Source organism: Eubalaena glacialis, chromosome 4 (genome assembly GCF_028564815.1).
Source record: "Eubalaena glacialis isolate mEubGla1 chromosome 4, mEubGla1.1.hap2.+ XY, whole genome shotgun sequence".
In the NCBI taxonomy this organism is placed as follows: domain Eukaryota; kingdom Metazoa; phylum Chordata; class Mammalia; order Artiodactyla; family Balaenidae; genus Eubalaena; species Eubalaena glacialis.
In genome coordinates this window covers 42007670-42032409 of record NC_083719.1, presented here as the reverse complement: position 1 = coordinate 42032409, position 24740 = coordinate 42007670, and the positions used below count along the sequence as shown (strand labels likewise).

At 46.2% G+C, this 24740-nt stretch overlaps 1 protein-coding gene across 2 annotated transcripts in view; it reads right to left on the bottom strand.

The window, feature by feature from the left end:
• SNX18 (sorting nexin 18) overlaps positions 1-24352 on the bottom strand; it is a 142867-nt gene extending 118515 nt beyond the window's left edge. The window contains exon 1 of one of the 2 annotated variants that reach the window (XM_061189253.1): positions 22542-24352. In XM_061189253.1, the coding sequence (XP_061045236.1) occupies positions 22542-24165 (1624 nt within the window). In that variant the 5' untranslated portion in view covers positions 24166-24352. The remainder of the gene's footprint in view (positions 1-22541) is intronic. The other variant, XM_061189252.1, reaches the window with a different exon arrangement.
• Positions 24353-24740: the final 388 nt, after the last annotated feature.

The following is a 24740-nucleotide window of genomic DNA, read 5'->3' as shown; positions in this document are numbered from 1 at the left end:
AAGAGAAAAGGTGTGACACCATTATATATGCATATATTAAGAGAGACATTTATAAAGGGGAGAATACTGCATGCTTGCCTGCTTCTGACTCCACATTCTATCAGGAGACCCATACCTGCAGCATAATGGCCCTGTGAAGTAAAAATTTGCCTCCTTTTCTTTCTTTTTTTTTTTTTCTTGGCCATGTGGCATGCGGGATCTTAGTTCTCCAACCAGGGATCCAACCCGTGCTCCCTGCAGTGGAAGCTCAGAGTCCTAACCACTGGACCGCCAGGGAAGTCCCTCGCCTCCTTTTCTTTAGGAGCTGTAAAGATCAGTGAGTTCTGAGTCTGCCCTAGTGATGATCTGGGAAAGAAGCCAGAGGGTGTCATAGCCTCCAGTCAAGAAATGTCCCCAGAGGGTGTGTGCGAGGAGGAGGGAAGAGGACGATATCTGTGGCAGGCGCCATATGAGGGCAGACCCTCCCCTAGAAGCATAGTCATATGAAAACACAAAAGGCTGAGGATGCTTAGGGGGTAGGAAAAATAAAGACTATTCATGGGTTCGTAAAAATGATAAAGTTCAGATCACTTGAGCACAGTCAGCTCAAGAATGCAGAATACCTGACTCCACATGGCACCCATTCTACTAAACCATGATGAAAGACAAGAGAGAAACGTCTAGGACACCTGGCTTGGTGGTCTGCGGACATGGTGATGCTACAGGGGGGAAAGGTAGCCTGTTTAGAAGGCAGTGGGGAAGCTGAGCAACTTTGTTGTGGAAATGTTCAGTTTTAGCTAATGGTGAAATATACAGGGGAAAAGCCCTATATCTAAATTTCTTCAGATCTACAAAATAACATAGAGTAAACCTAGTATTAAATACAACGCTTAGAGGTTAAACAGCGTCCTTTTTTTTTTTTGGGCACAACTCAAAGACCTGAGAAATTAAAACCCACTGACAACAAATGTTATAGCTACGTATGTATGTATGTATGTATGTATGTATATTTTCATTTATTTATTCTAAAGAAGATCTTTACCTGAAAAGCAGGAGAGCCCTGGAGCAGAGAGAATACCCTGCTTCCCCTGTGACCACACAGCGGAGATGCCGTTCGTGTTGGCACAGCTACAGGAAGACCCCTGACCCATTCCCCTAAGAAGCCATCGCCCTGAAAATACAGCCCTGTTAACATTTTCCCCATGGCGGACGGGACTCGGGAAGCAGTGAAACCTGCCTGCTTGTGGTCTCATACTAAACAGAGAAAGAGCGCTCCCCCTCAGAGAGAGGAAATAATTTTTTGTAGCAAACTTATGTTCATTATATTTGTACAAGTGTCCTGTCCCAGTTTATATGTAAAAATTGAAGTTGAAGAGACCAGGAAAGCATGAGACAGAAAACTAAAAAAGAAAAGAAAAATATTTCAAAAAGATGGCTGAGAATATGAAATGTATGTTTCAAATGGTTGAGAGTGAGAACAAGAAGTCAAGAGAGCCAAGTCTCAGGAGATCTGACTGTTCATGTGATTCGGGGCCGAGGTGCCAGGCCCCCGCAGACCCCGGAGAAGCTGTGCAGCAGCTGTGGCCTGTCCTGCGAATATGCTGCAGGTATTACTTGTTCTACTTACTAGAGTCCAGCACAGAGGAGCTCGGAAACCTGGCCCTGAGCTGTGCCAATGTCAACGAACCTGCAGCTTGTTAGACTCCAGATGAGATCACCATATTCTCAGAAATGACATTCTATTACACAGAACTGCAGACTGCAGATGTGCATCCATAAAACCAACTTACAAATGAACAAGACTGAAGTTTTCACAACTTGAATCACATCGGCATACATTTTCAAAACTCCTGGACACAGTACAAGTATTAAATCTCTCCAAGGGGGATTCCCTGGTAGCGCAGTGGTTGAGAATCTGCCTGCCAATGCAGGGGACACGGGTTCGAGCCCTGGTCTGGGAAGATCCCACATGCCGCGGAGCAACTAGGCCCGTGAGCCACAACTACTGAGCCTGCGCGTCTGGAGCCTGTGCTCCGCAACAAGAGAGGCCGCGATAATGAGGCCCGCGCACCGCGATGAAGTGTGGCCCCCACTTGCCCCAACTAGAGAAAGCCCTCGCACAGAAACGAAGACCCAACACAGCCATAAATAAATAAATAAATAAATAAATAAATAAACCCAAAATTAAGGGGGAAAAAAAAAACTCTCCAAGGCCTGAAGGCCTTTTAGCATTTGACACCTTTAAGCTTTCTGAGTGTACATACTAAAGGAGCCGAGAATTTAAGACTCACTTTTCTCCCAACTATAAGTTTATTTACTAAATAACACAGAGCCCAAAACAGTTGGGTTCTGGGGCTAGAATCTCAGCTTGTTTACCAACATTTATGGAGGGTCTAACGTGTAGAGCACAGAGCTGGCACACGGGGGACTCACAAGAAACGTTCAAGTCCCCACCCTCCGGAAGCTCTCGAGGAAACCACGTCGCAAAGCACACTGAGGACAGGCACACAACCATGACATGAAGTGAAACAGGACCACAAAGCACAGAATTCTGCACAGGACCTGAATATGGCTTTCTCCAAGATAACGTGATTGTGTCACAAGGGAAAATGCTCGGAGGGCCTGCTATGTGCCAGGCAGTGCTGAGGACAAAGGGGGGAGGAAGGGGCAGAGGCAGGGAACAGGCGGAGATAACAGTAAATGGTAGCGGCCAAAAATAGTCACAATATAGGCGAGGCACTTTCCGTGTACCAACTCTAACCCCGCTGCTACTTTGCAACAGACATTACTGCTATTTTATGACAAGGGAACTGAGAAAGCCACCCAACCTCTTTGAGCCTCAAAGTCAACGGTAACCCAGTAAGAGGCGGAGATGGGCTCTGAGTGCACAATGACTTCGAAGCAAACACTACAAATATTCAGAAAAGAAACTGGAGCCTGAATAGGCAAAAAAGCAAGGTGGGTGCGGGTGAGCAGGGTGCAGGGGATAAGGGCTGCGCCACTGAGGATCAGCTATCCCCTCTCCTTCCCTTGACCCCAGGCCTCCCCACCCCCTGCCCCAGAGCTGGGGCTCCCGCACTGCCCTTCTCCCTTCCCACCTTCCTTGCAGGTCCCGGACTTTTATTCTGACATGCAAGTCAGAAGACCTTGTGAGTATGTAAAATAAACCATATAGGTTTTGAAAATTTCCCTCTGGAATCTTACGAACCTCATTCAATTCACTAATTAATTGTACCTGCAAAGCCTTTTAATATTTATAAGATGTCTGATTTTAATATTTATAAGATGTCTGATTTTCTTATCTTTGTAGCATATGATTAGGATGCCACAAAACAAAACATCGAAAAAGCAGCACATATTTCATTATTTTGAAAATGTAAGCTCAGACTTACATGGGGGAGGGGGGCCTCTCTTCCCCTGCCCGCCCCCCCCCCCGACTTAGATCCTACTGGAAAATTATATAAATTAAGAACTACCACCAAAAATAGTAACATACAATCCCTGGATGGGCTTTGCCTTTGTTTGCTCTAGTGCAGTTTGACATCCCAGCAAAAAATTACTTTATTTTGCAAACTAGGAAGAACAGGAAAAAACACTGAGGAGAGTAAGCACCCAAAGGCCAATTTCACTTGGAATTTTGGTTTAACGCACTTAATGCAATTCAAATCCATTAGCATGATGCACCAGGATTGCAAGTAGCAAGGAAATAGGAGGAGATATAAGATATGTTTTTTAAAAAGAGACATACTTCCTATTTTAGGGACTATTTTTTGATGTGACAAGATTTACATGCCTGAAACCATTAAAAATCTATACAAGGCAGCATATGCATTAAACAGCATTCTATAAATGTACAAACTCTGGTAGAAGAGTGAGTGCTAGGTGTAATCAAGGAAGATCATCTCTCCACAAAACGGGACCCCCGAATTTAGAGCAAATTTTAAAACAACAACAGCAACAACCTCTTTTAACTAAAATGTAGCTAAACTGATTTTCCCCCAGATCCACCTTCAGAAGAAAAATGATTAACAATAAAACAGGCTGATAGCAGTATACTTTTTTTTTTTTTTTTTTGGCTGCACTGGGTCTTTGTTGCTGCACGCGGGCTTTCTCTAGTTGTGGCGAGCAGGGGCTACTCTTCTTTGCGGTGCGCGGGCTTCTCATTGCGGTGGCTTCTCTTGTAGAGGAGCACGGGCTCTAGGCGCGCGGGCTTCAGTAGTTGTGGCTCGCGGGCTCTAGAGCGCAGGCTCAGTAGTTGTGGCGCACGGGCTTAGTTGCTCCATGGCATGTGGGATCTTCCTGGACCAGGGCTCGAGCCCGTGTCCCCTGCATTGGCAGGCGGATTCTTAACCACTGCGCCACCAGGGAAGTCCCAGCAATATACTTTTTTAAAAATCATAAGAGTTCCTGAGTTGAGACAGCAGTCCAGTTCTTCTCTAAGCAGCTGGCTGTTAAAGTTCAGGATGACAACCCCAAAGACCTTCAACACCAAACACCCCAAAAAGAAAGTTATCTTTTGTAAAATATTATTCAAAGTTTAAAAAATTATTTCCTTTAAGAAGAAAACCATTTTGCTTTTAAATATTCATCTTACAATCCTCTGGTTAGTTTTCCTATACATTTTAACAAACACTAAGGGTTTAGTGTGTTTGCTTTCTTATGAGAAAGATAAAGTCAAGTCATTCAGTAAGCTAATTACGGAAGTTAATTAACTGGTTTACCGTCTGAGAGTAAACAGGAAAAAAAAAAGTGGCATCCTTTAAACAGCTCAAGCTATCCATCTGAACAAATAGCATGGGTGTTTAAACACTTGGGGATTGACGAACAGAACTATTGGGTTGGTCAAAAAGTTCATTCGGATTTTCCATAACATCTTAAGGAAAAACCCAAACAAACTTTTTGGCCAATCCAGTACTTTCTGGAGTTTCCCTGAAGCTTCTCTCTTACCCCACTTCTACCCACTGAATTTCTAAATTCTGGGTTCTCTCAAGATCAAAGTGGGTACATATTTTTCCAATAGAAATTATATTACAAACATTGGTTAGATGTAAGAAAAATAGTTTAAGTAATAGAACTAGCACTTGGGTTTTGTCACAAATGGCGTATTCTCGCAGTTTGCCGATTCTCAAACTGGGAATTATCTGTACACACTTCTACGCTTCACATATTTTCATACTTAAAATATTAAGTATCACAAGGAAGGCAGAGATGGCCACATTTCCAATCAGGTTTAGCTTCTAAGGAGTGAGAGTTGGAGAAAGAAAACTACTGGAGCAGAGTTAGATCACTACAGACTTGCTACTTCTAGGATAGCTTGAAAAATTAATTTGTAGCTTAAGAAACAACTGCAGAGGTACAATGTAACCAGCTGTAGAGTTGTAACAAAGCATTACAGCATATTTTTAAGTATTCTCTCAGCCATACTGCATTTTTTACCAAACCCAAGAGGAGTGTAAATAAAAGCTAAAACCATGGCCCAGAATCTCAAGAGCAAAGGGAACACACATTTTTATCATGCAATCAATAAAAAAACAGGCAAGGGTTTTCAAAACCTGTACTTTTTAGGTGGTTAATTTAGAAGGTATCTATCCCCTGCCAGGCCTCTCCTCTCATAAACATCACATTGCTATCTTGCTTTCATAACAGAAAAGGAAAATCAGAGAATTAAGGGAGAGAAATGATAAAATAAAGCCTAAGGTGAAAAGTAGTTGCTGTTGTACTAAACAGAAGACCCCATAACACTTATGGTTAGGGCAGTGGTTTTAAAATGAAAGAAAATTAATGTCAAACAGATAGCTAGTGAGAAGCAGCCACACAGCACAGGGAGATCAGCTCGGTGCTCTGTGACCACCTAGAGGGGTGGGATAGGAAGGGTGGGAGGGAGACGCAAGAGGGAGGGGATATGGGGATATATGTATATGTATAGCTGATTCACTTTGTTATACAGCAGAAACTAACACACCCTTGTAAAGCAATTATACTCCAATAAAGATGTTAAAAAAAAATGAAAGAAAATTAAAAATAGGAGGGATCAGAGGGAAACACATTTTAGAATGGGAACCTAAGTACATAACTGTAAAACTGTCTCTCGGGCTAAAAGACAGACATTATGTGGAATAATATTTGAGCAAAATAAGATTTTACTATGAAAAGAAAATGGTGGAGGCAAGTATTAAATTCTGACATTAAATAAGAAGGGGCTGACAACACAGAGCAGTATTATATCCTTCATTTAAAAAAAAACAATAACAAGACAAAATAACAAGAAGGTAACAAATGAAAAATGGTGCAGCCTCCCCAAGTTACACAACTGAAAATAAACTCTTAAAGTGTATTTGAAGTACGGGAAAAAGTATTAATGAAAGTAGGGCAATATGTTTCCACCACACCCATGACTGTGCTCCCAAACAGGCAAAAGCAACCCAGCTCCCGTTCAGGACACCGGGTTGAGCTGGACACATTTCAGGGGTTTCTTCCTCAGAGGACGGCAGAAAGGAACACAAAGACAGCCCCTCCTAAAAAGGCTTACAGGCTGAGAGGGAACCTTCCGCTGAGCACGCAATCTAATTATTAAATCAGCTGGACAAATTATTAAAATTTCTCCACAGGATAGAAGGTTCACCCAGGAGCTGATCACCCTAAGCCTTTATTCCAAAGGGTGGGGCAGGATCCCTGAGGACTTCCTTCTCATCCATCACTCTGTCCTGGCAAGGTACCCACTGGGGAAGCCGGGAGAGCTGATTCGTCGGTGAGAAGAGCAGAGTTGGGTCCCAGATTTTTTTTTTAAATGCACTATAAGGGCTTTAGATGAGTTTTTGGTACAGTTTTCTCAGTCTCTCTAACAAGAGGCTAAGTGACTTGTCCAAAGTCCCACAGCTAATTCCTGGCAAAGAACCCACCCTTCCTCCCTGGCCTGCCAGCCCTGCCACTTCCCACTTAACATTCCAGGCAGGGCCTCTGCTCCACTCTGTTGAAAAGGGTCCTTCCCTTTCCACGTTTGGAGAGGTAAAAGGAAAACTAAACCAGTATTTCAACTTTGCTTTAGGACCTGCTATTAACAAAATCTCCCAGACTCCTTTGGCATTCTTAGCTGACTCTGTACATGCAAAATTCCTAACAGGTTCATCTTTATACTTACCGCAATTGCCCAGTCTCAGAGAAAGGCACTTTGCCTGCTTCACCATCACCAAACCCAGCAGAACTCATGTCCTAAATTCACTCCCAGCCCTCTCCTACCATGTGCTTGGTATCTTACAATGTGAGCACAGTTTCAAAGCATGCTCAGGCTGGAGCGAGCATCCTGCGTCATAATCCGCATGCACTCAATTTCAGAGGAATATTACACGTGTGTGTGGTGAACATAAAAACATAAAGAAATCAATCATATGACAAAGTTCATTAATATTATAACCTTAAAGGGCTCAAACTCAAACAAACTCATTTTATAGATTAATTACAATCCAGGAAGTCAGCACCATTTTTTCTTTCTTTTTTTTTTGTTTTAATTAATTAATTAATTAATTAATTGGCTGCGTTGGGTCTTTGTTGCTGTGCACAGGCTTTCTCTAGTTGCAGCGAGCGGGGGCTACTCTTCGTTGTGGCGCACGGGCTTCTCATTGCAGTGGCCTCTCTTGTTGTGGAGCACGGGCTCTAGGCGCACAGGCTTCAGTAGTTGTGGCTCGCGGGTTCTAGAGCGCAGGCTCAGTAGTTGTGGCGCACGGGCTTAGTTGCTCCATGGCATGTGGGATCTTCCCGGACCAGGGCACGAACCCGCGTCCCCTGCATTGGCAGGCGGATTCTTAACCACTGTGCCACCAGCGAAGTCCCAGCACCATTTTCAAAAGCATCACGTTATTTACACAGCATTCCATTAAATTATGTACATCAGTAAAACTGTTTAGGAAGCATTTTATTGCCATTTTGGTTTTTCTAAAATGAGAGCAGTGAAGCTCTGGTGTCATCTAGTCAATTAGCACATTTTAAGAACCCACTACCAGCTGAACTAAAAGCACATTAGCAAATAACGTCACACTACATTAAACTCTGCTGTATCGTTTCCTTCTGATTTGCAGAGAGAAAGCACTTTCCTGGCAACTTCTGACCCAGCAAAACTAGACGGGGGCAAAAAACCACTGCAGTGCCTCAGGCATTTTAACCAGGGAGGCCCTAAATTCAGCTGAAGAAGTTGTCCAGCTTCCTTTCAGTTTCCCTGGTTAAGGCCCTCTCCTCCACCTCCCTCAGGCCCCCCCCCCCAGGGCTTGCTGGCTGCTCCAAAGGCTCCCAACCCACCAGTTTCTGCACCTGAACTTTGCCTTCCTTTCTTCAACCAAATCTCTTATTCTCAGTATGCTTTGTCACTCCTCAGACCAATTATACAAAAGGCCCAGTCACTAAGCAACAGGGATCCAAAGGCTACATTTTCTCCCTTAAAAAAAAAAGCAAGCATTTTATTTAATTTTGAAATCGTGAATGTGCCAGAAACATTAACTAGATTTTCTGTCTTCCCAGGGCCCTGCCCCAGAAAACCCAGGCCTTGGTGTGAGGGACAGAACAGGAGACAGGCTGAAGGGCACAGGGACAGCCGCACAGAAGTTGCCCAAGACTGGACTAGACCTGTTTTTCTTCATTCCCTCGTATGCGTAAAATGTTGAAAGAGAATGCTAATTTGGTCAACGTGGCCTACTTTGCTCTTATCCTCTCATCACTGGTACCCACCCCTCTGGGTCCCTGCTAACTCCCCATTAACTCTTTCCCCTCCCCTTTCCTTCCTCCTTTTGGTCTCCACCCACCCACTTGTTGATTCCTCCTTGATTCCCCTCTCTGCTCCAATATTTACTTTTTGATTTTTTTTTTCTTTTTTTTTTTTTTAGTAAAATGGCTCAAAAGACAAAGGCTGACATGCACGTAACAGAGACAGGACGGCCGTCCATCCAGGCAAAACAGTCCCACGTGAGCACCTGCTCTATGCAAAAGCTGTGGTCTGCACCTCGCGGGTCTCGTTTTCTTCTCTCAGAGGTGGCCAGGAAACTTAGACAAGGTAAGCAACTTTATGAGGTGTCTGCTGCACATGAACCTGGGCTGCCCAACTTCCCAGCCCAAGCAGTTCCCTGTACCTGCCCGATGGGGGCTGCCTCCTCCCTGAGGTCTCAAAGCCCCATGGACCAGCCCCGGTACACAGCACGCCACGCCAAGCCCTCCAGAAGCCTCATCTCAGGGATAGACAATCCCTGATCTGCCTCCAGGCCCTCAAAATTCTATTCCTGAATCACATCCTACTAAGTGGGCTCCAGATTTGGACCACATTAATAAACTCTGGAGGGCACGAATAGTACTACTGAACTCAAGTCAGTGACAGCAATTTTTTGAAGGGATTAAGTGTCCTTAGAGCCAAGAACTATCAAAATGCAAAGATATAATTAATTTAAAATTCACTTTCAATTCACAAAGAGAACTTTTGAGTCATTTTAAAAGGAGGGAAGAGGGCCTCGGGACAAGGATAATAAATTGCAAAAAGCAATAACAACAAAAACCTGGTTGCTTGATAATGAAAAAATTAATCATTTAAAGAACTCACGCCTCTAAGCCTGGTTTGGTCCTGAAGGTACAAGAAGAAGTCGTTTGTTCTAGGTAAAAGCCTTATTATATCCTAATTAAGCAGTCCTTATAGCTTCATTCAGCAATCACCAAAAGTGTAAGGGCAGAATGACATTTAGTATGAATGAAAGCATTCACTTGAGTGTACCACATCTTAAAACATTTGATTACTTTTACTCACTATGTACATACATTCACACAGCTCACCTTGTTCCAAAAATGAAGAGGGAAATCACGTGATTATATCTCTTGTGGCTCATTTGGTAAAATAGGCTGTTCATCGCTAGGAAATTTTACATATAATAAATGCTCTTATGTTTCAGCTGATATTGAATATTAAATCTGTGATAAAGATACTAGGGTGATAGATTCAAGAGAATTCTGTAAAACAGTGTCTTTATTTCAGCAGCGTCTGGATACAATGGTGAAAATGTTGATTTGCCTATGGCCAAGCAAATATAGATAAAGACTTTAAAATCTGAGAATAGGAAAAGCATGTATCATTTTTTTTCTTAAAGATTTTATACCCACAAAATCATAATAAAATTAAGGTAGAAAGAATATCCTTGATAATCATAACATACAATAAAACTTGAAAAAACAACTGATGTTGTAAAACAGAATCCATATAATGGTTTAAATTCAGAGAACACAGTTGATGACTGAGGTCCAGTGTTCATAGTTCCTAATTTCCTAATTCTTTTGTTTCCTGATATACATGCATGAATATTGGTCTGTACAAATAAAGCGGCATTAGGTATGTTCACAAGCTGCCAGCACTTTGAATTTAAATGACCTTTGACATACAACAAAACATACCTGTACCTAAGAGAAAAGTGAACTTTGGAAACTACCTTTAACCAAAGGTAAACCTTAGTTTCTTTTTTTTCTAGGAAGATAAAGGGAGGCCCAAGCTAAAATAAATCTAATAGAAGCTGCTAAACAGATAGGCCCCTCTATATGGGGCAGGAAGAGAGTAAGGTGGCACCGGCCCTTTAGAATGGAAACCAGGGAGATGTGAGCTACACGCCCAAAGCCAGGATCCTCGATTGCCACGACTGCTTCTGAGAGGGCTGCAGTTCGTACTACAGTTAGAGTAATATTTTCAAAGAATCTTTCTTTCCAGTATTCTTCTCAAATAATGTCTAGTTTTTAACTTTAGAATTGTAATTGTAAACCCTGGTGTTAACCAACTGCTATTTAAGCTATGGTGGTACTAGTGGTGAGCAGCCAGCCCAGCATTAATCGCTTTCCTTAGTGCCGTCTGCTGTGGCCCTTATGACTGGAACTTCACATGGCTTTATAATCACTAAGCTTTGGAGACAATTTCTAAATCAGCTGTTGTAAACTTAGGAACACTCTTGACCCTGGGGTTTTCCTGCTTCCTGACACTGGCAGGGACCAGGTTTCCACTGGCTCTGAGTCTTTACTCTGGCCGCATCTGGACTTCCTGAACTAGTCGTAAATAACCAGCTGAAGCCAAAACAAAGCAGCTAGAAATATATCATTTTAAGATAGACATGAAATACAACTCAAAAAGCATGAAAACTTATAGATTACCCATGTTGCCATTTACTAGTTTTTAAAGATGTCTCACTGCGGGCAGTAGGTGGGCTTTTGTGAAAATCACAGATGTCAATATAACTAAGTAGAATTAAAAAAAACCCAGAAAATAGGATTTCTAAGACTCCCTTCAGCCCCATTCCTTCTCTTTCCCTCTAATCCTTCTCCTTTTCTTAACCTGCCTATTTCTATTCCTGGCATCACTACTTTCTGTCACCCAAACGTAAAACTTCAAAGGTAACTCTAGACTCCTCAAGAGAGCCACCCCTCACCCAGCCCTACCACTCTCCCTGGCAGGTGTCTCCAGTTCACCTGCTCTTCCAAAGCCCGCCTCGAGCCTGGTCTACTAATAAGCCTCTGCCGGCCTGTACTCAGCCCACAGGAGCAGCTTCTTGGGGACCAGGCCGCACTGGGTGAGGGATGCCTCCAAGAGTTCACAGTTAGGTTTCTGTGGCTCACTTCCAGTCTGCAAAGTGGGGACAAAGAGAGAATATACCTCAAAATCTCCCATGAGGTGTAAATGGATATAATGCATATAAAATGTGAAGCATCATGCCTGGCACACAGAAAGCCCCCAAAGTATGTTCCCTACTTTTATCACAATTCCGATGTCACTCTTCAGTTTCAAACCTTTAGTGGCTGTTGACTGCCTACAGGATAAAACTCAATTTTCTAGCAGACGTACTACTTACTGTAGCATAAAGAGTACTGACCCAGGTCAAGGCAAAAAGTGAACTCAAATGCTGTCTCCTTATTAGCTGTGTAATCCTGGAAATCACTTTACGTCCCCAAGCCTCAGCTCCCACAGGCACCCAGCGGGGGAGTTAACAGCTGTGCTGGGTTCAATAGTATCTCTCCCCCAACAAAATTCACATCCACCTGGAAACTGTGACTGTGACCTTATTTGGAAACAGGGTCTTTGCACATGTAATTAGTTTAGGGGAGGTTGTACTGCATTAGGATGGGCCCTAAATCCAACGTGATTAGTTAGCATCCTTAAAAGAAAAGGAGACAAAGGGACACACAGGGAGAACGCCAGGTGAAGACAGAGGCAGACTGGAGCCAAGAACAGCAAGGAGTGCCGGCAACCACCAGAAGCTGGAAGGAGCCTCCCCTAGAGCCTTTGGAGGGAGTGTGGCCCTGCGGACACCTTCCTTTTGGACTTCTAGACTCCAGAACTGTGTGTGAGAGAATAAATTTCTACTTTTTTTAAGCCACCCGGTTTGTGGTAACTTGTTTCAGCAGTCCTGGCAAACGAATACAACAGCTAATGGTTAATGCTTAAAGACATTTGCCATAGAAAGTGGTTATTCCATGGTCCACACAAAGAAACTGAGGCTGAGAGAAGCTGCTGGTGGGAACTCAGCCCCACGTAGTTGTGGGTCCAGGCTCACAGCCACCCTGCTGCCATACCCACTCCTGAACAGAATTAGACACAATGGATGTGACTGCCCGCAACACTGCTGCTCACATAGCAAACAGTCAAAACTGGTGGCAATAGCTACACATACACCAGCTCCCTAACCTGCTGGACCTCCAAGTCAAGGGTCAGCAAACATTTTCTTTAAGGTTCAGATAGTAAATATTTGATGCTTTGCAAGACGAGGCAAAATCGAGGCCTATATAACCATTAAAAATGGAACCTTTAAAAAATGTAAAAAGCATCCTTCGCTCAAGTGCTATAAACAAACAGGCAACTGGGTGGGTTGGACCCGCAGGCTGTAGTCTGTAGACCCCCTGCTCCAGCTCCAAGCATCTCCACTGATAGCTCCACAGGCCCTAGTGTGCAGGTCATTTTACACTCCTTCCTGTTCCTTGCCCCACTCCTGTTGGTAAACAGCCCTTTCTGTCTCCTCCTCCCCACTCCCACAGACACTGCCTCAGTTTGGGATTGCACCATGTCTTGCCTGAATCATTGCAAGAACTCCCCATCTTGCCCCACCCTGAGCCACCCTTCACACCTGTCTCCAGGACCTGCGCATCTGAAGTGCAGGCCCGACCACATCAATACCCTTGTCTGATCTTCCATGATGCTCCCCTCATCACCTCCAGCAGCACATCAAAATCACGTGAGGACCTTTCTTAAGAACATCAATGTCTAGGCCACACATTCCTGACATTCAGATTCAACAGATCCAGGGTGGGGCCCATGTACAGCTGCAACCACTCCAAGGCTGACTGTGCGAGGCACCCAGAATTTAATCCCTGATTTTTGTACATATGGTTCCCTCTGCCCAGAATGCCCTTCCCTGCTCTGCCTACCAGGCAAACTTCCAACCGCTTTTCAAAACTCTTCTTAGACTGAGACTGGGAGAAGCCACCCTTGGACTCTCCCGTTCACTCCGCATAGTTAATCATGTCTCCTCTGTCCTACTTTACACCATGGCACGTGCCCACAACTGCATGAGTCATGCTGTACAGTGACAGCTAACTCACCCTGTCAGCCTCCCTCACTGACCTGAGTCCTGGGCTTGCAGCGTTTCAGCTTTCATATGCTTATCAAAGCTATCCTAAAGCATTCCCAAGATCAACCATGCACCTTCCATCAATGTTCCTCCAAAAGTCAAAATACAATTATCTTTCAAAGGGAAAACCAGTGCTACCACCCAAACCTCTAACACAAATGACAGCAACTCTCCATCCTCTGGAATCCCACGCACTCTTATTATACAGGCACTAAGTGAGATCCACCTCCTATTTCAACTTTCTGCACACACATCCTCCCTCCCTCATGGAACTGCATCTTCCCTGAGGGCAAGTACCTCCTGCTCAACACCGATGCTCAGTGCTTTGTGTATCCAAGTCACTCAACAAGGTGAATGCACTCACTCTAGATCATATGCTTCGAATGAAGCAAAAGGGACCCCAGTAAAAGTATTATCATGAAGGCTTACCGAAGAGGAAAGAAGTGTATGGTATACAAGTTTAAACACCAAGAATCAATATAAAGTGAAACCTGAGGTACATAATATTAATTTTTCTCGCACATAAAGCATTTTCAAACTTCCTCCCCGCCGCCCCAATGAATTTTGGAAAGTCATTTCGTAGATACTTAAGTCTAAGACTTTTAAATCGCTCACATGTTAATGACTTCACCCATAAACCATATTCAGATCCTATCTTTATTTCCTGTACACTTTTAAACCCTGTTATCCATCATCATATAAATTGAAAAACAAAAACATTCTATGAATCACAGAAGAAATCTATTTCAAAATCAACCAAAAAATACTTACAGGAGTGCCTACTTCATTAATTCAACAAGCATTCATTAAGTACTTACTATGCACGCACAAAACGGTGGAACTTCATACCAGAGGAACATAAAAACTCTGACCCCCAAACACTAACCAAGCAATGTATCGTCTCTGGCACACCAGTCAGCGTTCCATCAGCGATGGTGACTTGGAAAAGGGCTGGGATACTCCAAGGAAGAGAACTCGACCTGAGGCTTGACTGTGCATGTGTTGGGTGGGGTAGATGTGGAACAGAACGCAGGAGGCTGTCAGTCTCAAAGCATTACACTCAGGTCCTGACGGCCCATCCCCACCTCTGTGCCGCTCACGGCCTTCCTCATCTCAGCTGACGGAAACTCCATTCTTAGTGTTGGTGAAGCCAAAAACCAGAGTCACCCTTGATGACTCCTCTTCCTCTCAGGTGCCACATCTGATCCCTTAGGAAAACCTGCAGATTCTATCTCCAAAACATACCTAGAGTGGGACCCCTCCTCACTGTCTCATCATCTCTCACCTGGATTATTAGATTATTGGCTCCCTGCTCCTACCTTTGACCCCCTCCCCATTCTATTCTCAACACACCAACTGGACTAGGTCTCTTCCAAGGTCTACTGGTACATCATTCCTTCGCTCAAAACCTGCAATGGCTCCCTTCTCACTTGAGCTTTTACTCCAAATCCTGACAATGACCTCTAAAGCCCTATAAGCCGAACCTTCTGGGACCTCATCTCCTACTCAGACTCTCTTAGCTCCAAGTACCTGGCCTCCTCCTGCCTGGCCAGCACACACCCATGCCAACGCCTTTGCTCTAGCTGTACCTTCTGCCTGAGAAGCTCTGCCCCATACCTGCTTGGCTAACTCCCTCACCTCCTCCAGGCCTCGGCTGAAATCTCACCTTCTCAGGGAGGCCTCAACGATCACCCTTTTCATTCTGCCTCCTGCCTCCCCATCCCCACTTGAACCGTTCCACTTTAATTTTTTCCCCTAACACATATCATCCTTTGACGTACATTACAATTACTTACTGTGTGTTTTCCCTTGTGGCTCCACTCTGCTAGAATGTAAACGCCACAAGGGCAGTGATCTTTGTTTTGACTACTGATGCAACCCTAGCATCTTTATAGGGCCTGACCTATGATGGGCACTTAAATATTTGTTGAATAAAATCAGGTTTATCTTTCAGAGGATCCCATGAATAAATCGAATGATGTTAAGCTCCCCTCCGTAACCACTGTCTCCCTACCTGCCAAATAACACATAAAATTTCTTTATCAGAAGAGAAAAGTCACGTCATAGTAAGAGATGTAAAGTTATAAGAAAAGGAGCAGAAATGACGCGGACTAAAACGCGTCCACACTGAAGTTTAACCAAGCTACAAATCCAAGAGCAACAATGCAAGGCTGGTTCTACTTCCGGAGAGGAGATAGTACTAGAACTCAAAGCGAAGTACAGTTTGTAGGAGGGAAAAAGCCCGTCACACCTTCCCTCTTTGGTGGCCCTATTAATTACAACCTCATTGGGGTCGGAGGGAAGCTGCTCCAGCACCCAGCTCGCCTCAGCTTCGAAACACCTAGGAGCTCTCTCCCGCAGGCAAGAGGCCAGGTAGTCATCACTTTCACATCCGCAGCACCTGGCAGGGCAAGCCCTGCATGCATGTTTGCTGATCCAAACTAAACGTGCATGACTCTTCTTTCACGTCAACTGATAAAGGATTTTCACACTCCTAGATTACACAGTCACGTAAGCAAATAGAATGCTACTGAAACTAGCCTGAAACAACGTCGAAATGTTCATCATATACTTAGGAGTATTTTATTTTCAATGCAGGAACGGTGCTATTAAAGTCAAACAACAAAACGATACCTAGGAAATCATGAACCTCACATTTACAGATGAGGGAACTGAAGCTCAGAAAGGCCAGTGCTTTGTGCAAGGCCACAAGTAATTTGGAGGAGGAGGAGAGGGACTGGCGACAGCAAACTGGTGACCCCACTAACACTGACGTTCATTCCTCTGTTACCATTTCTTCTGGTGTGCAATACAGGACAGCTGAGTTAAAATACAACGCTCAACTGCTATACCGATGCCCCCTTGGCGTTTCATACATTTGCCTGCAGTTCTGGTGGTACAAGGCCACCAGGAGGGATGATAAGATCCCTGGAATTGCCTTTTAAGGGAGAGTACCTCCCATTTTAAAGGTCCCATTTTACTTTGCAAAAATCAAGCATTTAAGTGAGCAGCTACTAAGAACCATAACATTTGATCCTCATGATGACCTTATGAGGAAGTGTTCCCACTTTGTCAATGCGAAAACAAGGCTTACAGAGGTTAAAACAGTTTGCCCAAAGCTTCCCTCACATCACACACTGGTCGCCCAGATGCCAGGCTGGCCCACAGTGGTGAGACTCTGCCTGTCGGACTCTAGAGCCGACTCAGCTCCCTGTCAGACCTGGGCCAGCCCCGTCTCCTCTGTGTAGGCCCGGGGGCTCTCAGCAACCTGGCACACAGCTTCTCTGCCACTAGTCAAAAAACTCCATGAGGGGACTTCCTGGTGGTCCAGGGGTTAAGACTCCACGCTTCCACTGCAGGGGACACGGGTTCGATCCCTGGTCGGGGAACTAAGCTCCCGCATGCCGCTTGGTGCGGCCAAGAAACAGAATTTAAAACAAACAAACAAACAAACAAAATTCATGAGGATCAGAGTCCTGTCTGTCCCTCCTGCAGACACGAATCGAGTCTGTGCTCTGTAAACGTGGGATGACAGACAGTACAGGTCTTCCGGGCCCAGTCTCTCTAAACAGAGCTAAGCATTACTGTGCTATTTGTGTGTGTGTGTGTGTGTGTGTGATCATCATAAATTGATGGCAAATCAAATCTAACTTGATATTACACTTTGGTTTTAAAACACTTTGAGAGACAATACAGCAGATTTTTATTCAGCCTGAAAAGAGGGAATGTAGTTTAAGAAAAGTGTCATGTTTGTATCGGTTGTTTGGGTTCCACACAGTCTTTGGAAATCCAAAGATGACCAGACAGGAGCTTGTGAGGAGGATACTTCTGAATAAAGAGGAAAGTCCAACTGAGTCCGAGAGTCCTCAGAAGACCGTGAGTGGGAGTGTGGGTCCCCGCCTCCTTTGGGCTCTGTGGTGACCAGCCTAACAGACAGGGTTTCCCGGTGTGATTCTCACGAGGGCTTCGTGGCTCCACAAAGAAGTCAGAGAAACCAATGACAGGGTGATGTGAGCAGTATCCCCACCTAGATCGTGACCAAGACTGTTGGTGGCCAGTCATGGTGACGTTTCAACCGAGGAATTCAGTCATCTGTAACAAAAGCCCCAAAGGTAACCTCGTCTTCACTAAGAAAATACAGTTGGGCCAAAGATTAAGGCCTGGAACTGAAGTTTCCTTAAAAAATAGCTGGGGATGGAGGGGAGAGGAGAAATGGGTGCAGTTAAGACGGGGCTGAAGCAAAAAAGATGAATGACCTCGGTTTCTAGCCGAGGTTTCAAAATAAGAATGAGCTTGTAAACAGCCCGGGTATTAGACCTTTTCTCTGTATTACTGGCACCACCCTCTCAGGGCTATTTTTAGCTATAGGAGAAAGGGGAGCAGAGAGGGAAGGGCTCACGGTGGCCCAGCCTCACCTCGTGTGCCCTGCCGGGACTCCGGCTATCTTTAATTAACGTCTGAGGGACATAAGACCGACCCTCCCTGTGCTGAAAGGAAGCACAATGATGAAATTCTACCCCACAAGACTGATAGGCTCTCTACTGGTGTACCATTCCTGAGGTCCCGGGGCTGTTTTCTGTTCAAAAGAAGGCTCCATCTGGAACATTTACAGAGGGCAGTGAAGTAGACCCTGCCTGCATGTTTAATTTACAAGTACAGAAAACAGGACTGCCTTGTTTATTTATCTAGTTCTGCATCCTCGCTTCACACACTAAGACTACATTTTACCAACCAATCACTTTTACATGATTTTATACCTTTTCTCTGGAATACAATTTCCCTTTAAGTGACTCCCTCTGGCTATCTAGTCCAGATTCATAAACAAAGATGAAACCAACATTTCTCATCATCTAACGTTACAGCCTTTCCCTTTCGCAATATTCCCCAAGAGATAATCCTAAAGCTTTTAAACCACCACAACTCGCTGCCATTCAGATTAAGCTTCATTAAATATTAGAGGTTAATCGTATCTTTGGAAACAGAACTGAATATGCTAGGAAACTGACAGTGAAATATATTCTATGTACCACGCCAAACTCAGCAAGGTCGGCATTATAAAGGCATACTGCAGGCAGGGGCGATAAAGAGGGAAAGGATAAAAGGCTGCCATTTCAAGAAAAGACAATCAAGACCACAGGGTTACAAAGCTCACTGATGGACCTGTGCAGACTGGTTAGTCAGCGATCAATGAACTGCCCATGAACAAAGATTTAAGGGACTCCTGTGAAGACAAAGCAAAATATGAAGAAAATTCAAACAGGTTCTGAATTCCACCTACTGTACTTCAAACTACAGCAAACTGCCTTCTTCCCATACTCAACTCCATTAACCGAAATAGGTCTGTTTATCTAAGACTTCATCAGTTGATGAAAAAATCAGAATTCTAACCATTCCCTTTTGGCTGAAGGAAACACAAGGTTCTCTTCACTTTTGCAGAAAGTACTTATACTAAAACCATTATTAAGTTTAAGCGATGGTTTCGGTACTAAGTAGAGTCAGAAAACCCCAGTCCACCACATCTGAGAGTATTTGAGTTTTCCACCCTCTTTCTGGAGCTGGTTCCTCACCAGCCTCAGATGTCCATCCTGAGACCAGTTGCATTTTCTTAATGGGACATGAAGGCAGGCTGCAAAGCAGGTGGACGTCCTCCCACTGCAGAAATATTACTCACTGGTTGAGTGCCTGGAAAGTTCTGTAGAGAGGGATCTAGCAGGACCTGTTTCCCCTCCCACTTTTTATCGCCTAAGCCTATATGGAGAGGGGGTGCCAGGCGATGACCAAGGAAAAAGCAAGCTATCTGGAAAGTATGTGAAAAGATCATCAATTTGCCGGGGAAACTTATGACAGGACTGACAGTTAAACTATGGCCAACGGTCCAGCTCGGCACTCTCCAATTAGAACCTGCAGTGGGGATGGAAATATTCCTCACCTCTGTTGTCCAATGTGGTAGCCGCTAGCTATAAAACACTTGAAATATAGCTAGTGGGACTAAGGAACTGAACTGTATTTTAACTAACTTAAATAGTCCCACGTGGCTTGCAGACCCAGCATGGAACAGCACAGGTTCAGAACGCTAGGAAAGCTGGCTGATGGCAGCAGTCTCCTGGGCAAGAAAAAGGCTCAGAGGAGCCTAATGTTCCTGTCCTTTCCCCCAGAATTAAGGGGGGGGAAAACTAATTAACGCCCCTTTTTAACTGCTTTAGTAATTAAAAAGCACTTTCTAATCATTTTCTGACTCAACTGAATGTGGGTCTCTTAATATATGATTAGAACATGTAAAATGTAAAAGTGGTGAAACTGCTTTTCTCTTACTGTAAACAATGAAGACTTAAGACTTGAAATAACTATTCTGAATTTTTAAATTTCTCCCAAGTTGAAATATAAACTTTGGACCAAATACTTACAACAAAAGATTGTATACGCTGCTTAAAGATTTTCACTTTTTTTTTTTTTTTGGCTCTCCTCTCAAAAGTCACAGTAAGGCCTCTGATATGATTACACTTTGAGGCCTTGGAGGAAAAAACAACTTGCAAACAAAATCCCCAAGCGCTCAGACTAAGAAAGATTCATTCCAACAGCAACTGTGTAGAGGGGGTGGGGGGGGGGGAGGTGTTTGAGCTGCTCTTTACAACCACGTGAACATCCAGAACATGTTCAAAAAGCTTTAGCCTGGCTAAAGCTCATCTGCGTTCCTAAAAATGGCCAGCACCAGCATCCTTGATAAACGCTGGCTGTAAACAAATGCTTTTAGCCTAATGTACTGCACACTATAGCTTTAAATGGCAGTACATTCTAAAGACACGTCATCTAGGGACACAGGTTCCCTGTACGTTACACACCAAGGCTACAGCAGAAACAAACTACGTTGAATATCAACTGGTGTTCTTTCCGAACTTCCCGAAGATTATGTTTAGTGCCCTTGAATTGTTTAAACAACGTAAAAATGGTACTGGTTTTAATGAAGGAAGTTTCTCAAATCCCAGCAGGAAACAATTTTAGTTCTAGGGTTAAAAAAATAAACTATGTACACGGTTTAACAGGCTACATATAAACTCAAAATGGACCTTAGAGCAAACATCACACCTTTTCTAATAAATAATTTCAACGGCAGAGCACCTGACAAGACTGAGTGTGTGGTCTGATGACAGTAAAACCAGTGAATGGATGGATGAAACCCTGTAGTAGCCAATCACCCGTGTGTGGCTGCAGGAGTCTGTCCTGGCTCCACCCCTTCAACTATTTATCAAGAATTTGCATAAACTTACAGAAACAGTTAAAAAGGTGGCCAGCATTGATGTAACACAATGGAATTTAAATGTAAGGTCCTGCATTAAAGGCTCAAAGAGCCAGTGGCACCAGCACCATCCAAAACGTCAAGGAGTCACAGCAATTTAGGCAAAAAAGCATAAGGAATGTAGATGCAGGTTCAATGCAGGTCAAAAGCGATATGGCTGCTCAAATAGCTAATTCAACCTTACACTGCACTTACAAAATGTAAATTGCCAAGAAAGTTACTGTTCTCTACTAAAACTAGTACTGCAGATGTTTGGGGTGCATTTTATCAGGGACAACGCCAAGATCAACGTGTCTGAAGGAGCCCCCCCCACCCCCCGCTTTGGTAAGTTAGAAGACTGTCACATACTTGGAAGGGGAAGGACTGCAGCAGAGGGGAAGGAAGCTGCTGTCCGCAAAGGTCTGAAGGGCTGACATGTTGGTGAGGAATAGACTTATTTTGTGTGGTTCCAGGGAACAGAAAGAGAATCAAGAGAGGCAAATTTTAGTTCAATACCAGGAAGAATAGGTCAAAGATCAGGGCTGTTCATAAGGGGACTGACCCACATGGCAGGGCAGTGAGCATCTCATTACTGAAGGCCAGACCTGGTGGCCCAAGGTTTCCACCACCTCAGGAAGGTAGTTAGGGGACTCCCTCTTCCCTCTCCACACTGAACAGAAGACATTCACAGGCAAGGCTGCCTCCCTAACTCCACCCCCTCCCCATTCTCCCTCACTCGAGGCATGCTATCAGAAGTTGGTGACTAACGTTGACAGGAATTACTAATTTATTTATTGCAGATTGTAAAAAAACAATCTGCAAACTTCAGTGCTTTAACAATAGTTACGAACTCTAACAACTACTAACGAAACGAGCTCTGACAGGCAGCTAGGCAGCTAACTCACTGGGATACCAGAAACACTGCTCTCCGACACAGTCCTCAGAGATGCTATACATTCTACATAGCTTCCCTGCATCATTCTCCTAAATAATACTCTTAATTTCAGTCTGCTAATAGACTCCAAACTCAAAATGACCGAACCTAAAGAGATTAATTTTCTTAAAACTTCCTGAAATTAGAGTGAGTCTTTTACCTCATTTTACAAAGGTTGCAAGCAAGAAGCCTGTGCAGGAAATTCCTAAGCTTCCCCAGCTAGTACCTCAGAGAACTGACCCTAATGTCTACCAGCGCAGTGACTGAGTGGTGTGCAGGGCGAAAGCAGGACTTACCTTTATTTGCAGATATCCATTCTCCCCCCCTTATTTCCACACTTCCGGAAACCCACGACTAAGTGACACTGCCAGTGTCCAAATGGATGCCTAACATGGTTTGGGTCCCCTTCTAATTCTACCCTAGACACAAGATTACAGATCCCAGAAGCTCATTACCCAACTATTCAAACTCTAATATGACAGCACTGTCATCAAAAGTACTCTCAGAAACTCCTCTTTAGAGTACCGGCGCCCTGTCTGCAAATATTTTAAGGAGGAAGCTACCGGCCCACAATCCGCCCTGCGCTCAGGGCACTGCTTGGCTGTCCACATCCCTGCTGTATTCCCGACCTGTGGGATATTAATCTGAAATAGACGATGGTAGTTCTGTCAAAGGCACCCTTTCAGCCTGAACAACACATTCCACACCACCTGCTCTAAAGGCCAGGCTTTACCTTTCTGAACGTGGATGATGTCGGGGAAGTTGGCCAGGTGCCCCTGATACAGCGCTAACAGGTCCATGACGGGGTCCAGGTCCTGCCTGGGCTGCTCGGCGAAGAGCTCGCCGATGGCGTCGTAGGCATCTCCGGTGAAGGCGATGGCCTGGTTCAGGCCGGCCGAGAAGGCCTGCTGGTCCAGCTCAAAGGCCTGGCTGAGGCCGCGGAAGGACTGGCCCACCTTCTGATACTCCTTCTTGAAGCCCGTCACCTGCTTGCGCGCGAATTCATTGGCTGTGTGGTTGAGCTGCAGCGCGCTGTCGTCCATCTTCTTGGTGAAGCACTTGAAGCCGTCGATCTTGCTCTCCACCTCCTGCAGGTCGAGGGCGGCGGCGGGGGGTGTGCTCAGGGTCAGGAAGAAGTTGGCGCCCACCATCTCATCCTTCTCGGCCTTCCTCTTGCCCTGTTTCCAGGCCTTCTCGTCAGTGCTGCTGGGGCAGGTTAGGAAGTGCTGGAAGACGTCGCACTGCGCCAGCACCGGGTGGCTGGCCATGTGGTTCATCCACCAGATCAGGCCCTTCCTGCGCTTGGAGATGAAGTCCTCCTCGAAGCGGCCAGTGGCCTGCTTCTCGGGCAGGTGGGGCACCGAGATGACGGGGAACTTCTCGGCCAGGCGCGCATACAGCCAGTCGAAGTGCTTGTAGCGCCGGTGCACTGGCACCTGCGTGTGCGTGGGCACCAGCTTGTAGGAGATGTAGCTCTTCATGCCCTTGAACTTGGTCTGCTTAGTGGGGTCGTCGATGGTGCACTGGAAGGGGTAGGGGTTCTCCTGCCACTCGGGGCCGTAGGGCCCCAGCACCACGCACAGCTTGTCCCCGTCCTTCACGAAACCCGACGCCTCGCCCAGCACGAAGGCCTCCCCGCCCGACTTGACGAAGGTGGAGAAGCGGTTGAGGTTGCGGCTCACGGTGGCCGAGCTCTTGGCCCCCGACGGGTGGTGCTGCGGGGGCGCCGAGCCGCCGCGGGAGCCCAGCGACAAGTCGGAGCGCGTGGACAGGCGGTAGCGGCCTGCAACGCCGACGCCCCCCGACGACGAGCCGTCGAGGTCCGGGTACGCGCCGCTGCCCAGCACGCCCGGCTCGTCAGCCACCGTGGAGCTGTCGTCCCACTCGTCGTCCCAGTCATCGTCGCTGCCCTGGCTGGCCTGGTAGCCGCCGCCGTAGAGCTGCTGCGGCGACGGCTGCAGGGCACCCCCGCCATACGAGAAGCCAGCGCCCGGCGGCTGGAAGGTGCTCGGCGGCGGCGCCTGCTGCGGTTGCAGCAGCGGCTGGAAGGCGTCGGGCGGCGGCTTGAAGGAGGCGGGCGGCGCGGCGGGCAGGGGCTCGAAACCGCCGGGTGGCACGTTGGCGTAGCGGGCCGGGGCGCCCGGGCCGCCGTCGCCCGCCGGGCCGGGCTCGGGGGCTCGGATCACCTGCACGTACGAGGCCGGGAAGAGGCCGCGATCCCCGCGGCTGTTGATCCCCTCAAGCCAGCCCTCGATGTCCTGCTCGCTGCACAGGCTCAGCACCTCGTGCTCCCGCAGCGAGATCTCGCCCGGGTTCTCCGACCTGAAGTCGTACAGCGCCCGGGCGCGCAGCGCCATGGTCCCGGCGCCCCGGAGGGCTGCCCCCGACTCCTGGCGCCCCGAGCCTGGTGCCCGCCCGAGGGGACGGCGGTGGTGCCCGCGCCCTGGCGCGCGGAGAGGAGCCCCGAAGGCGGCGCACACTCCCGTGCCCCTGCCCGCCGGTCGCACCCTCCGCACCCTCCGCGCCCTCCGCGCCGCTCGGCTTGTAGCGCCGACTGCCGCGCTGGGCGGCCGCCGCGGCCGGTTGGGGGCGGGGCCCGCGGCCTCCCACGTCCCCAGCTACGCTAATCCACGGCCGAGAGCCGCGCGCCAGGCGAGAGCAAGCGATGGCCGAGCCGCCGCGCCCGTCCCCGGGTCCGACTCCGTGGCTGCCACTGCCGCCTTGTGGCCAGTGACGCGCAGTGAGGCTCAGAGGTGAGAGCTGAGGGTGAAGGTTTCTATTCAGGAGTGAACTGTCTGAGACTTTTTTAGGCTTTTAAGTTAAAAAACGTATGTTTTTTAAGTAAGTAAATGTTTGCATTGCTGATAAGCGTTCCCACTCTGAGCGCTCATTGAATACTCCTACAATGACTTAACCCATGCGTCTGTTAAAG